This window comes from Mustela nigripes, chromosome 2 (genome assembly GCF_022355385.1).
Source record: "Mustela nigripes isolate SB6536 chromosome 2, MUSNIG.SB6536, whole genome shotgun sequence".
NCBI lineage: Eukaryota > Metazoa > Chordata > Mammalia > Carnivora > Mustelidae > Mustela > Mustela nigripes.
Genome location: NC_081558.1, coordinates 70,834,341 through 70,850,412, shown reverse-complemented (window position 1 = coordinate 70,850,412; position 16,072 = coordinate 70,834,341). Strand labels below are relative to the sequence as shown.

Genomic DNA, 16,072 nt, shown 5'->3' with positions numbered 1-16,072 from the left:
GTAGAGGTAAGCTGCGGCACGGGTGAGGACAGCTAACTGGCCTGCCCCAACTTCTCCAGTGTATTTCCCCAGAAAAGGGCCCTCTGGAGAGTAGGGTAAACTGTGGCTTCAATCACCTCGGCCATTTCCAGAGGCCTCTGACTGGCCCTGCTTCAGTCCTCTACACATGGACTGAAATACCTTCCAAGAGACAAAGGGAGGGAAACACGCAGGTCACAAAACTCCTTCCCTCTGAGGGAGAACTGAACTTTGTCTTCAAGGCTATTGTCCCTGCTACACTTACCTCCCATAGGCCCTACTGGCTTGCTCAGAGCCCATAGTGGAACCTCTGACGCTAAGTCACAGACCCTCGCCTACCTTGCTGGTAGTGGAGAGTTTCTACAAGGTCAGACTCAGCTCATGCTGGCAGAAGCCCACCTCAGGGGCCGCCATGTGGTTTTTTATTTTCTCCTCTGACATCTAAGGCCGACTTGGCTACAAAGGCTGCTTGTTAATTCAGGGGAACTAACCCCCCTGTAGGCAACCCCAAATCAGGCAGACAGTTCTGGGACATTTATATGCTTTTGAGATCATCGCCCCCCACCTCTTGCCCTCGGCGACTGAGTCCTTATTGCCTGTAGCAGTGACCTTGGTAACACATACATTTAGTGGATTTTCCTCCTCTGTCTCACTCTCCTTGCGGCCCTATTCCTGCTTCCTGGGATCATCTCGCAAATAAACTATCTGCACCCAAGGCCTTGTTTCGGGCTTGTTTTAGGCGAGACCCAAATTGAAACATCAGCTGGTGCTCTCATTCCAGCTAGAGCCAAGCCATATGTAAACAAGTCAAGCTGCCCAATAAAGGGAGACAGCTGCCCAGTAAAGGGAGACAGCTGCCATCCAACTCCAGCGGTTGCCATGGGGACCTGCAGGCCCAGCATTGCTAGAAATGGGAAATCCATTAGTGGGAAATCCTCTCTAAATGTTAGCAACTAATTCAAAACTAAAAGCATTGCATAGTGCCCACAGTATCTGCTCATCAGGTTAGGCCTGTGAGCAGCCCACTTGGCATAGAGTATGGGCACCAACCCCCTGAACAGTTGGGATGGGGGAAGAGTCCACTAATAGGCTAGAACCCTAAGGATGGAAGAATGGGTGAGGGAGCAAAGACCAGCCTTCTTCCCAGACTTGAGAAGAGCCCAAAAGGCCAGAGCCCTGACATCATATATTAACACACACTGTTTACTTCGTGCCCTGCTCTCAATCTTACAACCTCAGAAGGCAGATACTACTTTCATTATCCTCATTTTATAGGTGAGGAAATGAGAGCTCTCAGAGGTTGTGATTTGAACTGGGATTCAAAATGAGGTCTGTCTTCACTATTTACACATTATAGTCTCTCTGCGTTGCAACCTTGATTCCTTAAAAAGGAGCCAGGTTCCGGAGGTTCTAATTTTGTGTTCATTTAGGAAAATCTCCTTGCCTCATTTTACAGGTAAGTCTCAAAGACGGAAAGTTCTTTATAGATCAAAGCTAATTCAGGCAGAAGGGATGATAAAATAGGAAATCACCAGAATGCAATCCCTAATGAAGTAATAGATCAAAACTAGGTAGATCATAACTTAGGTGAAAGGCTGTTGGGCACCTGATTAATAAATTGGGTCATTCCTGATGTGATGCAAAACCAAGTATCTCTTACCTCTCATGATGTATACTTGCCAAAAATATTAGAGTTGGGAGTCCAAATGAACCTCTACCTCTACCAGTTTACAGGAAAAGTGAGCAATAGTGGGATATATTTAATGACACCACAGGGATACAACTAGGTAACTCTAGAATATGAGAAATTTTAGGGCAAATGACCTAGTTTTCCCAACAAATGGCAAAGAAGGGGAACTACTAAGTATTTTTATTGAGACTTAAGGGACATCAACATAATGTAGTGTATGAATCTTGTTCGGATCCTGAGTTAGAGAAATCAACAAGAAGACATTCTATGGGGACGCCTGGGTGGCTCAGTTGGTTAAGCGTCTGCCTTCCACTCAGGTTATGATCCCAGGGTCCTGGGATTGAGTCCCACATTGGGCTCCCTGCCTGGTGGGGAGCCTGCTTCTTCCACTGTGTCCTGCTCTCCCTGCTTGTGCGCTCTCTCTCTCTCTCTCTCTCTGATAAGTAAATAAACAAAATCTTAAAAGAAAAAAAAAAAAAAAGACATTCTATGATAACTGATGGGGCTCAGGACATACTCCTCCAAACTGGCACCTTGGCTTACTGGACATTTTAAGCTGAAGATCGAGAAATGGCAGATGTTGGAAGCACTCTCTGACCTCCCATGAAGCAGGTCATGAGACCCTCATGTGAGAGGTGCCCTCCTTATACCCAGAAGAAAGGATCATCCTTCTCTCTTAAAATGGAGGGATACTGAGAATTTGAATGAAAAGGCCATGCTAAGTTCCCACAATTTACTACACGTAGCTCATATCCTTCTGTCCTCTCAGTTTCCCACAGCTTTCCACTTTTCATCTAATCACATATAAAAATGATCAAGTTTAACTGTTTCTTTGGGTCTTCATTTCTTTATGAAGGGCTCCTATGTCATATAAAACCTAAATTTATATGCCTTTGTTAATCTGTCTTTTGGTACAGAGCCCCAGCCAAGAACTTTAAAAAGATAAGAGGAAGAAGATATTTTTTAAAAAGTATGTTAAAAGATATTATTAGATGATATCAAGTAATAATTAAGAATTACTATTGATTTTGTTAGCAATGATAATGGTGTTATTACATATATATTTTTTAAGTCTCCACAGTTTTTCCGGAAGACCAAATGGAACACTATATGCAAATCTCTGTACTTGAAATGAGTGTTTCGTGGCAAGACAGGCTTTATTTCAAAGCAACCCAAAAATGGCCAGGTCCACAACTACAAACTGGAGGAGGGGGGAGCACACAATTACACATCCATTAGGCAGGGCCTCAGTCAGGAGTCTTGCCAGTTCCTCTTGATTCCCCACCACCTAATCAGTTTCCTCTTCAGGCTGAAACTGAAAAGTAGAATTGAAGATGCCCATGATATCTCTGTTATCCAAATATGCCTATTTCAGGAAAGAGGACATCTGGAGCTTAATTATTAAAATATTTACACTGAGAATATAGTTCATTTAGTAGCTTTCTTCCCATTTTCACATTTTTAAAAGAGCCACAGAGGGCTCATTCAAGTTTTAAGCATTTCAGTTGGTAAAGATCCTGTCTTTACTTCATAGGACATGGATTATAATCAGTAAGTCCTCAGGACAGCCAACTGAAAGATTATTCCATTGCTTTTGAAGCACTGGTCGGGTTGGCATCTGCAATGGTAGCCAAATAAATGAGATTTCTGTGTAACACATGCTGGTACCTATGGGTGAAAAGAGGCAAAAATTAGAGGCTTTGTTTTGATGAACATGAACAAAAGACTGGAAAGGAATTTACGCACTCAGTTGGAATGGCTCATCTCTTGACTAGATGATTCAGTATCGTCAACCTCCTCGTTTAACACCAACGAAAATATATCCAGAATCTATCTGTTCTCACATATCACTTTCATAGCTACCTCTCTGGGTCAAGCCACTATCCTTGCTGTATTGGACCAATCTCCTAGCTGGTCTCCCTGCTTTGCCTCTGCACTCCTACTCTACCCCCACATAGCAACCTAAGTGATTATTGTGCAGTTTAAGTCAAGACTTGCCATACCTCTAATTAAACCCTCCAAAGGCTCCTATTTCATTCTGAGTAAAGCTGAGCCCTTCTAGCCCTTCTGGTGGCCTACAAAGCTCTACATGATTGGGGCCTCTAGTCATCTCTCTGACCTCAGCTCCTACCACTTTCCCTTCACCCACTGAGGTCTGGCTGAGGTCTGCCTACAGTGTCCTCTTTGCTGTGCCCTGAAGCTAACTAGTGTGCTCCAGTCAAGGGGGCTTTTCCACCTAATGCTGTCTCTGCTTTATATATCTAGCTAGCTCAGCACTCCTTCTTGCCAATTAGCCTGCTTTATTCTTACTTAAAGCACTTATTAGTATGTGCCTACTTGTATGACTTCCTCCCTCTAGATTCTAGGCTCTAGAATGTAAAGTCCATAAAAGCAGAGCAGGCACCTGATTGGATAAAAAGCAGAGCTGGTTTTGATACTGATTCCCCAGTAGCTGATACAGTGTCTGGTATTCAGTAGTAGTTATAAAGTATTTGTGGAACAAAATTATAGAAGGAACAAGGCACTCTTATGTTATCATATGAGCTTACTATAGTAGTGATTCTCAATCAGGGGGTACAATTTTCTACCCAGGAAGACAAATCAGACTGGGGACTTGGGCAGGAAGCATGGCCCATGCAATGTGAAAAAGCCCACCAGAAAATTTGGTAACTTTCTTACCCACAGGTTGAGAATCACTACACCAAAATAAATATTTTGCAACTATTTTCCATATTGAAAAATGAGAGTTTACTATAAACTACAAAAAAAGTAAACTACCAGATGCCAGAACCGAATATAAAGACTTATGCAAAGATGGCGATCTCTACTTTTCCACTGAGCTGTTCGGTGAGAACCTATAGGTGATTTTTTTTTTTTAGGGGATGGAAAAAAGCATGGTTTTCTTAAAGATGTCTTCAGTAAAAATGAAATAATGTACTTTTCTATAATAAATGGAGCATAATTCCTAAAAGAGACTATTTTCTCTGATTTTGGTATATAGCTAGATAGCACATTCAATTACTGTGCAGAATTTGACTTCGGCCTAATGTGGAAGTCTTTTATTGGTCCCTGTGTGCATTACAGACCAACTGCAAGTTAGAAAATGAAGGGGGTGTGGCACCTGGGTAACTCTGTCGGTTAAGCCTCTGACTCTTCATCTCAGCTCAGATCTAGATCTCAGAGTGGTGAGTGCAAGACCGGTGTTGGTCTTAAAAAAAAAAAAAAAAAAAAAAAAGGAACTCAGCAGTCGAATGGTCTGACCCTCTCAGGAAAAAGATAAGCTGGGGATCCATGAGGAGAAACGGGCCAGAGCTCACATCCCCTGAGACTAGTTTCCCATGTGTTCCCTTCCCCATCCCTATAGTCCTCAACTGACCTGTCTACGTGAAGGAGGTTTGCCATGAGCATAAGTCAAATTTTGAAGAGGGTGCCACGTCTAACTCCAGGCTTCACAATGTGCTGTCTGTGTAGTTTTTGGCGGGTAAGTAACCTCTCTGAGCCTCACCGGCGATCAATCACGCAAGACTCCTAGTTCAGGGCAGCTGCTGTATCACCACACTGGTTTCACCCTACACTCAAAAGCCGGGGGTTGGAGCGGGTACTTACTGGACACACTCATTCGCCCGGCCTTTGTTCTGATACTCCACTATACAGCGGATGAGCTGGTCATTCTCCTCCAAAAGCTGAAAGACCAGAGAAGGGGTCACTGCAGAGCGTTATCAGGACGGCCGAGAACACTGCCCTCCCCCAACTCTCTCCAATGCCGGGCTGTCCTGCCCCAGTCCCTTTGCCAACTTCGTTCCCATCTCACTCCAAACCCCTGCAAAGTCATCCCCCTACGCACACCACAAGCCTCAGCGGGGATTCCGCTCACTCCAGGAAGATTCCCGCAGCCCTTGGGATCTCAACTAAGGAACATCTCTCTGCCCGAGTTTGCGCTCACCCGCTGGATCGTCTCCTGATTGACTTCTGCCTTGCCTTTCAGCCAGTCCGGTACGAAGGCCACCGACATCCCGGGAAGCCAGGTTGGACTTGGGCCTCAAACCCTGCGGACCCCGGCACATCTAGATCAGAGCCTACCAGCTAAACGCACTACGGCCGTAGCAGGGACCCACGATAGGTGGGGCCCACGCTCTCGGCGTTGATTGGGTCCTCCCGTTGACTGGGAACAGGCGGAACGTCATTTGTGATTGGGCGCGCAGGAGCAATGCTTAGAGCGTCAGTCTCGGCCCCGCCCCCGTCCCCGGGGCTTGGAGCTGTTTGCCCCTCCTTTGCATTTGCGCAGTCCTGAGGGCTAGCCTCGGGGGCGGGGTCTGGCAGGAGCAGCACGCCTCTTAGGCGCGGTGTCCCGTCTGTCTGCGGGAGTACCTTGCCCAGGGTCACGCAGGAATCGTGACCAGGAGAGGCGGGGCAGTCATATAAGAAAACAGAATTACTGAGAAAGCAAGACAGAAGCAATTACAAAGGCTGTTGAAAGGTCAATCAAGGTAGAGACTAGAACTTTGATGTCCTTAATGAAGGAAATTTCAGTGATGTGTCCAGGCAGCAGTGAGTATTGCCAGGGACAGTGAAATTCAGGAAAGGTGGAGCAAATGGGGCCTTTAGAGTAGGCCCCTTTCCCCAGGAAGTTTGGATGTAAAAGGGAAAAGGGAATGAAGGTGGTAGTTGGAGGGACAGAAGTTAGTGGGAGCTGAGGACTCTCACTTTAATGGTTGCTCTTTCCTCAGTGAAGGAGGCATCTGGAAAAGGGAGGGAGATGTAGAAGAGTGAAAGATCTGGGGAGCATGTGGGAGATTTCGAGGTTGGCTGTGGGAAAAATTGGAGATAGGCAAACATAGGATGCTGGACCATATTGAGGACTTGGTGGAGGTGGGCAATGTACATACGTAGCACTAATCTGTATGGCTTTGAGATTTTTTTCCAGCAACACTTACAGCTCAGGAACAGATACAGAGAAGCCAGAAGGTTGGATTTTTTCCCCAGAGTTGGAGTGCTGCCAGGCAGGTGTGACAGAAGAATTACTGCACAGTGGAGCATATTGGGAAGAAGGTGATGGAAGTGATAGACCTTGGACTTTCAGCTGATGGGAAAGAGTGGAGAGATGTGATTGGAAATAAACTTTGGAGAGAGGTGATACACAGGACAAAGTTGAAGGCCAAGTGGACTGGAGGCTTCTGCAGGCCAGAGAACAGTGGGCAGACTTCTGGGAACAGCCTAGGGACAGTCAGAGATCAGGTGTCTGCATTTGCAACTTTGGACATGGAGCTCTTCTGCGGTGATAACAGCAGTCCAGGGTGTAACCCTGGAAGTGGAGGGATGAAGAAGCCCAGAAGAGAAACCCTCTGGAGTCAGAATGGCCAGTGATTGGAGAGGAGGGCTAGTACTTCAGATGCCACATCACCTCTGTACCCAGTCCACTGAGATGCCAGGACCACACTAGCTGCACCAGTCAGAAGGCACAAAGCCCTATTATAAAGCACTCACATTGCAGGTTCTGAGAGCCCGAGCTTCAGAACCTCTGGGTTTTTGTGGGTTTGGTGCCAATTTTTCCTTCCCCATCCAAGCCAGAGCCTTGTTTTCATGACTTGTGGTGAGAAGAACCTATCTTCATTCACTTGTGAATGCACTTTGAGGGGGAATCCTAGCTTCTTCCCAGGCCCATTCAGTGAAGGGGTTTTCAATCTCCTTTTCAGTCTCCTTTGTCAGTCCCCAAAAATCCCATTGATTTTATCCTTTGTGCCTTTTATGACCTACGCTCATGATCTTTCGTCACACAGGCCAACACTGACTCAGTGTGGGAGGGGACTACACAAGAATGTGAATACCAGGAGGCAGGGATCCATGGAGTTTGTCTTGGACTCTGTCATAACTCTCTTCTGTTTCATTTTGTAATTTTTCTCTGTCTATGTAATTGCCCTGCTTCACCACCCATGTGGGGGTGACTTTCAAAAGTCTATGTCTAGGGGCGCCTGGGTGGCTCAGTGGTTTAAGCCTCTGCCTTTGGCTCGGGTCATGATCCCAGGGTTCTGGGATCGAGCCCCGCATCGGGCTCTCTGCTCAGCGGGGAGCCTGCTTCCTCCTCTCTCTCTGCCTGCCTCTGCCTACTTGTGATCTCTCTCTGTCAAATAAATTAAAAAAAAAATAAAAAAATAAATATAAAAAATACAAAAGTCTATGTCTAGCCCGGACTGGTACATGGAATGTATATTCATGTATACATTATATATTCAACTGCCTACATTGACATACCAACTAGAAATCTCAAAGGCGCCTCAAATTCAGTTTGTCTAAGATGGAACTAGTGGTCATTCTTCTTTCCAAAATCAGGACCTCTTCCAGTGTTCTTTATGTCCTATGAATCCTTCCAGTATCTACCCATTCACCCAAGGCTGAAGAGTGGCATTACCCTTGAAGATACTTTGTCGCTCTTCCACATCCAAATCACCACCACGTCTTGTTGATTTTGCTGCTATGAGTGTCTGCAGACTGGCTGCTTCTCTTCCTCCTCATTGTGGCTCCAGTCCAAGCCCAAGCTCTAGCATCATCCTCTCATGCCCAGATGGCTGCACTGGCTTCCCAGCCAGACCTGTCAGAGCTTCCATGAGCCTTCTTCATTTTGTTCTTAACTACAGCAGCCAAAGTGATCTTACTAACGCAAGTTTGATCAGTTTCCCACTGTCCTAAACTTTCTACCGTGGCCTATAAGATCCTACAGACTTAGCTCTTCTCTCTAGTGGTTCTCACCCTATTCCTTACTCTCTAAACTCTTGAGTTTTTCCTTCCATGTCTTTTTTTTTTTTTTTTTTTTTGGTGGCAAAATATACATAACATAAAATTTACCAGTTTAACCATTTTAACTTTTATTAATTTTTTTAAAAAAATATTTTATTTATTTATTTGAGAGAGAGTGAGCAACAGAGAGCACGAATGGGAGGGGCAGAAGGAGAAGCAGACTCTCTGCTGGGTAAGGAGCCTGACATTGGGCTCACTTCCAGGACCCTGGGATCATGACCTGAGCTGAAAGCAGATACCTAACCAAGCCACCCAGGCGCCCCCACTTTAACCATTTTTAAATATACATTTCTGTGACATTTAAAATTTTCCGTTGTTGTGCAGCCATCCCTACCATCCATTTTTCAGAGCCTTTTCACCTTCCCCAGCTGAAATTCTGTGCCTGTTAAACACTAGGTTCTCACGTACTACCCTGATTCTTTTCATCCCTCCAAGGAGCCTCCCTATTCTTTAAACATACTCTACCCTCTGTCTGAAACACTCATCTTCCCCCCTTTGCCTAGTTAGCTACGTCAGCTGGTGTCACATTCTGAAGGAAGCCTCCTCCTACTCTGAAGTTCAGACCAGAACCTCCTGTAACTTCCCTGAAAAACCTTGTTCTTCTCTGAAGAACACATACCTCAATTTGTATTTGAACATATGTGTAATTGTTTGTTTGATGGGTGCTCTCTCTCTGCCCTCTCTTAACATAGTTTTTAGTGTCAGGAGTTCCTCGTTGTGTCCCCAGTGCCTGGTAGAGTGTCTGGCGCAAAGCAGGTGCTCCAAATTTGTTGGACGAAAAGTAAATGGACGAATTCTGCTCCTCAGCACTGGACCATCCATCTGTGATATGAATGTCTCCATCCCCAGATTGGGATCTGTCCCTCGGGGTCGGACTTTAGCACCTCATCCAGTGTGGCAGGAGGCTGTGCTCTTTGGTTTGCCTATCTTGCCTATTTTGCTTCCCGCCCAGGGGCGCAGACAGCGGAACACACACACAGCTGGGGCGTGTCGCGCAATTACGCGGAACCTCCCTGCCTCCGCACGTCAGTTGCGGACTCTACCCCGGCAGGAATCGTGCTTAGACCGAGAAGTCTCCTGGCACCTCCGGACGTGGGAATTACAGGCTTGGACATCAAACCCAGGACGGTGAGAGCCAGGAGATGGGAATTAAGTTGGGAGGCGCGCGCGCCCCTGCCACACCCCCTCTACATTTGGGTTGCAGCCCTTTAAGAACCCGCTCATTCAAGATTCCTCCGGGACCGGCGGGGAAAGCGCTCCGGGATTGGTCTGTTCGGGTGAGGGTGTCGCTTAGCAGCAGCAAATGGAGAATTCAAGACTTGCGCATGCGTACCACCGCCTACCTGCGCCTGGGCCGCCAGTGACCTGGGCCGGGTCCGTCCGGTGGGCCGAGGTTGCAGAGGCGGCGGCGGATGGTACCGCGGCGAGGCAGCGAGGCGGCGCGACGGGCGGGCGCCGACTCCCGGAGGCCGCCGTCCGGGCGAGGTGAGGGCTCGCGGGCGGAGGCGGGCGCCGCGGCCCGTTAGCCTAAAGCGGGCGGGGTCGGGTGTGGCGCAGGGCGGGCCTGGAGATGGAGGCGGCCCCGGGCCCGCCCCGCCCTCTGGCTGGGCTTAGCCCCACCCGGCTTCGTGGGGCTTCCAGGAGCCGTCTGCCCCCCTGTCTTCCTCCCCCGGCTGCTCTCCGGACTCAGGGAGAACCGAGGCGCGCGCCTTCAGGAACCCTCAGCTGACAGATGCGCGTCGAGCGCTGCTCCCAATGGGATGAGAAGGGGTGTGTCTAAATGAGAGAGGGGGCGATCGTTCCCTTGATTATCCACGAAGCCCCTGTCAGAGTACTGTTTAATTTTAATAGCAAAGTTTCCTTACCATACTGAAATTATACGATTTGGGTTACCAAATACTGGGTGCATTGGACCAGCTTTTCCGAACTATCAGGTGTAGGAGGTGATGTACATCTGTGTCTATTATAGACTTACATCTAGACCCTCAGGAGACGGAAGGATAAAAAACAATCTGGGGAAAAAGGTTTTTAGAAATCAGAGCCACAAAAGAATATTCCCAGTGGCCAAAAGTAATTGGTGATATTTGCTACAGGATCAGAACAAAAAAATAAGCTTCAGACTAATGGGTAACGTAATTTTAATTAAGGTTTACCAAGGAATTCATCCTGATAAAGGGAATTTTAGTAAAATTAGAATGTAAAAAAATTGAAAGCGGTTTAATATTGGTAAATCTAATTAAGTTGATATAATAGAATTTGCTCTGGAAAATACATTTTAGACGATGGTTATTATAGATCTGTATGTGTTGACAACACAGAAGACATCTGGAGTCGGAAAGTTTTATTCTTAGAAAGAGCTTCAGAAACCAGCTGCATCCAAAAGGTGATTGATGGTCAGGGAGGAAAACTGACTTATTCAAAGAAACACAATGAGTAAGGAACAATTGTAACAAGTGTAAACCTAGGCCTCTGTTCCTTCTATTAACAGGTCTCTGATTAGTTGAGTAGTAAGTAATGCTCTAGCAGAAAGTAGGTGTAATCCCAAAGACTGGATTTAGAGAGGCAGAATAAAGTGAAAAGGTTACACAGGCTTTTGAATATTTTGAGTAAGGGAAGTTTGTTTTTGAATCCTGGCTCTATCACTTATGCCTTTGAAACTACAGTTTTCCCACCTGTTCAGTGTAGATTATGATTATTAGATTATCTACCTCATAGATAGTTATTAGCATTAAATAAACATTATCAGTTTAAAAGTTCCTAGCATAATGCCTCACATTTAATATTAGCTGCTATCAAGTTCAGTCCCCTACTCTTCTTAGCTCCTATCAAAGAATTGACCTCAACCCACCCACCCCCATACTGTCCCCAACCAACATGGTACAAAGGAGCCTGAATGATCTTAATTGGGTAACCAGTTCTCAAGTCTTGTGGCTGAAGATGAATTCAGTAAGGATGACATAACTCAGTATTGTTTTCTGCATTGTATATTCGAGGAGTGGGTAGTATGCCTTATGGTCAAGACTTTGTTTGAATATTTGAGTACCGAATAAAACTTTTTTTGTTTGTTTTTGTTAATCTTTTGCAAGGCCTGGTCATGACTGGGTCATTTAATGTTTTTCTTTCACGTTTTCTTTCTCTCTCTGTTTTGGAGGGAGGAGGAGGAGGAGGAGTATATGTGGTAGGGATTTGAGAGAGGGCTAAGTGTAAGGGGGGAGGAGAAAAACCAGTGGGAACAAGGGTGGCTTCCAGCTTGGTACAAAGTCTTTGCTGGTAGAAGAGGGATAATCTATGACATGAGCAGTTTATAAATAGATGCTGAGAAGAGGATTTAGGGAAAGGGGGATGGAGATTACGATATAATTTTCATAAAGCCTAATAGTAACTTGGGTGCTGTAATTGTTTACTAATTCAGTTTCTACTTTAAAAAAATCTATTTATATAAATTTTTTTTCCTCTCTAAGTAAAAATTTATTGTGGAACAGTGCTCAAAATATGGATCAGAATATGGCAAGATCTGAAAACCCACATTTCTTTTCCCAGTGGGAAAAAATAAAGCAGCTTTTAGGTCATTCATTCATTTGCTTAGCAGTTTTTACTGAGACCTTCCTCATGTGTGCCAGGCATGGTGTCAGGTTATGAGGCCTACTGACCTGTAGAAGCAGCTGGGAAGACCTGGAAGACAAACTAGTGTCTCTGTGTGAGTACTCCGAGGTTACTTTTGTCTTTATATAATGGATAATATATTTTTTTTCTTTAATTGTGGCATGATTTTCCAGATTTATACCACTACTTCTTGTTTTTTAAACTGAATACAAGTTATTGGTAAACAGCTTTTATTTTAATTAATTCTCAGATTAGAGTACCTTCCAGTTTGGAAATGTCATGTAGTTATGGAGCTGCTCACTATAAAACATGTTTTTCTTTTTTTTTAAAGATTTTATTTATTTATTTGACAGAGACACAGCAAGAGAGGGAACACAAGCAGGGCGAGTCGGAGAGGGAGAAGCAGGCTTCCTGCCAAGTGGGGAGCCTGATGCTGAGGCACCATCCTAGGACCACAGGATCATGACCTGAGCCAAAGGCAGATGCCTAACAACTAAGTCACCCAGGCACCCCATAAAACATGTTTTTCAACATTTGCACATAAATCATTGAAACTATAGTTAAGTAGCAGAAAAGATTATTGTCTACTTATAGAGATATTTGAAAATGACACTTAAACATAAAAAGCCTCATTTAAGTAAATGGTATAAAGACTTTAAGTTAATACTTTTTTCTTCAAATTTTATTTAAAAGTAATTATAAGAAGTTGCCAAGATAGTATCGGGAGGTCCCATATACCTTTTACCTAGTTTCCCCCATTGGTTACATCTTACATAATAAGGATGGTACAATATCAAATCTAGGAAATTAACATTGATATAAAGTATATATAGTTCCATGCCACTTTACCACATGTGTAGTTTCCTATAACCACCATCGCAGTCAAGATACAGAATTGTTGCTTCACCACAAAGATCTTCCTCTTGTTCTCCTTTCTAGTCACACTCATTCCCCTCCTCCTCACCAACTCTAACCCTTGGCAACAACGAATCATTTCTCCATCTCTGTAATTTTGTCATTCTGAGAATGTTACATAAAAGGATTCCTATGATACGTGACCTTTTGAGATAGGGTTTTTTTGTTGTTGTTGTTCCACACAGTGCTTTTGAGATCCATCCGAGTTGTTTTGAGTTTCAATAGTTTCTTTCTTTTTACTGCTGAGTAGTATTCCATTATATGAATGTACTGTTGTTGTTTTTTTAACCGTTCACTATTTTTAGGATATTTAGTTGTTTCCTGTTCTTGACTGTTATAAATAAAGCTGTTAAGAACAATTGTATACAGGTGTTTGTGGGGACATAAATTTTCATTTCTTGAGATAAATGCCCAGCAGTGTGATTGATAGATCATTTGTTAATTGCATGTTTAGTTTTAAAAGACACTGCCAAACTACTTTCCCCAAGTGGCTTTTCTGTTTTGTAGTAACATATGAGAGATTCAGTTCCTATGCATGCCTTCCCAGCATTTGATATTTTCACTTTAAAAAATTTTAGCTGTTCTCATTGGTATGTAGTATTATCTCATTTTGATTTTAAGTTACTTTTCCCTTAATTGCTAGTGATGCTGAACATCTTTTCATGTGCTTTTTTGCCACCTGTGTATTCTTTTTGGTGAAATGTCTGTTCATGTACTTCACCCATTTTCTAATTAGATTGTTTTTTTACTGTTGAATTTTGAGAGTTCTTTATAGATTCCAGTTATATAGATATCTGTATATCAGATATGTGGTTTAAAAAATATTTTATCCCAGGGGCGCCTGGGTAGCTCAGTGGGTTAAGCCGCTGCCTTCAGCTCAGGTCATGATCTCAGGGTCCTGGGATCGAGTCCCACATCGGGCTCTCTGCTCGGCAGGGAGCCTGCTTCCTCCTCTCTCTCTCTTTGCCTGCCTCTCTGCCTGCTTGTGATCTCTCTCTGTCTAATAAATAAATAAATAAATAAATCTTAAAAAAAAAAAATTTTCTCCCAGTCTCTGGATTGCCTTATATCCTTTTTGCTGAAGGTTTTGCAGATTGAATATTTTTAATTTTGATGAAATCCAATTTACTGTTTTTTCTTTTGTGGATTATGCTTTTGGTCTCATGTATAAGAACTCTTCTCCAAGTCCTGAAGATTGTCTCTTATATTTTCTTCCATTTTTATAGTTTTATTTTTTAAGATTTACATTTATGACCCATTTTGAATTGATTTTTATGTAAGATGTGAGGTTTAGGTCAAGAATTTTTTTCCTTATAGATATCCATTGCTACAGCACCAACTATAGAAAAACTGTCCTCACTCCACTGAATTGGTTTTGCACCATTGTCAAAAATCATTTGGCTATACTTCCGTAGGTCTATTTCTGTATTGTCTATTGATCTTTGTTTCTGTTCCTCTGCCAGTAGCACTCAATCTTGACTAGTATAGCTATATAATAACTCTTGAATAGGATAGCATGGTTCCTTCCACTTTATTCTTTTTCAAAATTGTTTTAGCTATTTTAGTTTCTTTGCCTTCCCACATAAATTTTAGAATAGGTTTATCTATCTCTACAAACTATCATTCTGTTGTTTTTATAGGAAGTGCATGTAACCAGTGTATCAATTTGGGTCAGAATTAACATCTTTACTACATTGAGTCATCCAATCCATGATCATGGTATTTTTCCTCATTTATTTAAGACTTTTTTGATTTCTTTCAGCAGTGTTTTGTAGTTTTCAGCATAGAAGCCCTATAGATGTTGAGTTAAATTTATACCTAAGTATTTTATTTTAAAAATTATAGCTTCATTGAGATTTTTTTGGCATAATTTTTTTTTTTTTTTTAAGATTTTATTTATTTAGGGCGCCTGGGTGGCTCAGTGGGTTAAAGCCTCTGCCTTCGGCTCGGGTCATGATCTCAGGGTCCTGGGATCGAGCCCCATATCGGGCTCTCTGCTCTGCGGGGAGCCTGCCTCCTCCTCTCTCTCTGCCTGCCTCTCTGCCTACTGTGGTCTCTCTCTGTCAAATAAATAAATAAATAATCTTAAAAAAAAAAAAAGATTTTATTTATTTATTTGACAGAGAGAGATCACAAATAGACAGAGAGGCAGGCAGAGAGAGAGAGAGGGAAGCAGGCTCCCTGCTGAGCAGAGAGCCCGATGTGGGCCTCCATCCCAGGACCCTGAGATCATGACCCAAGCCGAAGGCAGCGGCTTAACCCACTGAGCCACCCAGGCGCCCTGGCATAATTGTTTTTAATTTTGTTTTCTATGTGTTCTTGCTAGTTTATAGAAATAGTTGATTTCTTTTTAAAAAGATTTATTTATTTATTTATTTGACACACAGAGAAAGATCACAAGTAGGCAGAGACAGGCAGAGAGAGAGAGAGGAGGAGGAAGCAGGCTCCCCGCAGAGCAGAGAACCCACTTCAGGACCCCATCTCAGGACCCTGAGATCATGACCCGAGCCAGAGGCAGAGGCCTCAACCCACTGAGCCACTCAGGCGCCCTACAGTTGATTTTTGTATGTTGATCTTACATCTTGCAACGTTTTTGAATTCATTAGTTCTGGGAGGTGTTTTGGTAGGCTCCTCAGGATTTTTCATGTAGATTGTTATGTCATTGGCAAATAGGAGTAGTTTTGTTTCTTCCTTTTGTATCTGTATGCCTTTTATTTCTGTTTCTTGCCTTATTGCACTGGGTAGAACTTCTAGTAATATGTTTAATAGTAACTGTGAGCACAGACATCATTGTTTGATATCTGATATTAGAGGGAAAGCATTCCGTCTTTTTTTTTTTTTAAAGATTTTATTTATTTATTTGACAGAGAAAGATCACAAGTAGGCAGAGAGGCAAGCAGAGAGAGAGAGAGAGGAGGAAGCAGGCTCCCTGCTGAGCAGAGAGCTTGATGGGGGACGGATCTCAGGACCCTGAGATCATGACCTGAGCCGAAGGCAGTGGCTTAACCCACTGAGCCACCCAGGTGCCCCTTTTAATTTTTTTTTTAAGCATTC

General features: G+C 43.7%; 2 protein-coding genes across 11 annotated transcripts in view; one reads left to right on the top strand and one right to left on the bottom strand.

Annotated features, from left to right (window-relative positions):
• Positions 1 to 2,846: 2,846 nt before the first annotated feature.
• On the bottom strand, positions 2,847 to 5,840 carry SS18L2 (SS18 like 2). The gene is made up of 3 exons (XM_059390755.1): positions 5,652 to 5,840; positions 5,315 to 5,391; positions 2,847 to 3,376 (listed from the first exon to the last, which is right to left on the bottom strand). Exons 1-3 carry the CDS (start codon positions 5,718 to 5,720, stop codon positions 3,289 to 3,291), a joined length of 234 nt encoding a protein of 77 aa, XP_059246738.1. The 5' UTR covers positions 5,721 to 5,840; the 3' UTR covers positions 2,847 to 3,288.
• A 3,565-nt stretch (positions 5,841 to 9,405) lies between these two features.
• SEC22C (SEC22 homolog C, vesicle trafficking protein) overlaps positions 9,406 to 16,072 on the top strand; it is a 29,659-nt gene continuing 22,992 nt past the window's right edge. For 2 of the 10 annotated variants that reach the window (XM_059390749.1, XM_059390750.1), the window contains exons 1-2: positions 9,416 to 9,628; positions 12,121 to 12,197. Coding sequence is in view for 1 of the 10 variants with exons in the window: in XM_059390753.1 (XP_059246736.1) it covers positions 9,804 to 9,985 (182 nt within the window). In the remaining 9 variants the exon portion in view is untranslated. Of the gene's footprint in view, positions 9,629 to 9,735; positions 9,986 to 12,120; positions 12,198 to 16,072 lie in introns of those variants that run through there. The other 8 variants (XM_059390747.1, XM_059390752.1, XM_059390754.1 and 5 more) reach the window with 7 other exon arrangements.

Bases quoted from the DNA above. Each gene is read 5' to 3' on its own strand.
- SS18L2 (XM_059390755.1), bottom strand. From the start codon at position 5,720: ATGTCGGTGGCCTTCGTACCGGACTGGCTGAAAGGCAAGGCAGAAGTC. The intron at 5,392-5,651 runs GTGAGCGCAAAC...CTGGTCTTTCAG, and splicing joins ATCAGGAGACGATCCAGCGG to CTTTTGGAGGAGAATGACCA. The intron at 3,377-5,314 runs GTAAGTACCCGC...TTTCACCCATAG, and splicing joins CGGGCGAATGAGTGTGTCCA to GTACCAGCATGTGTTACACA.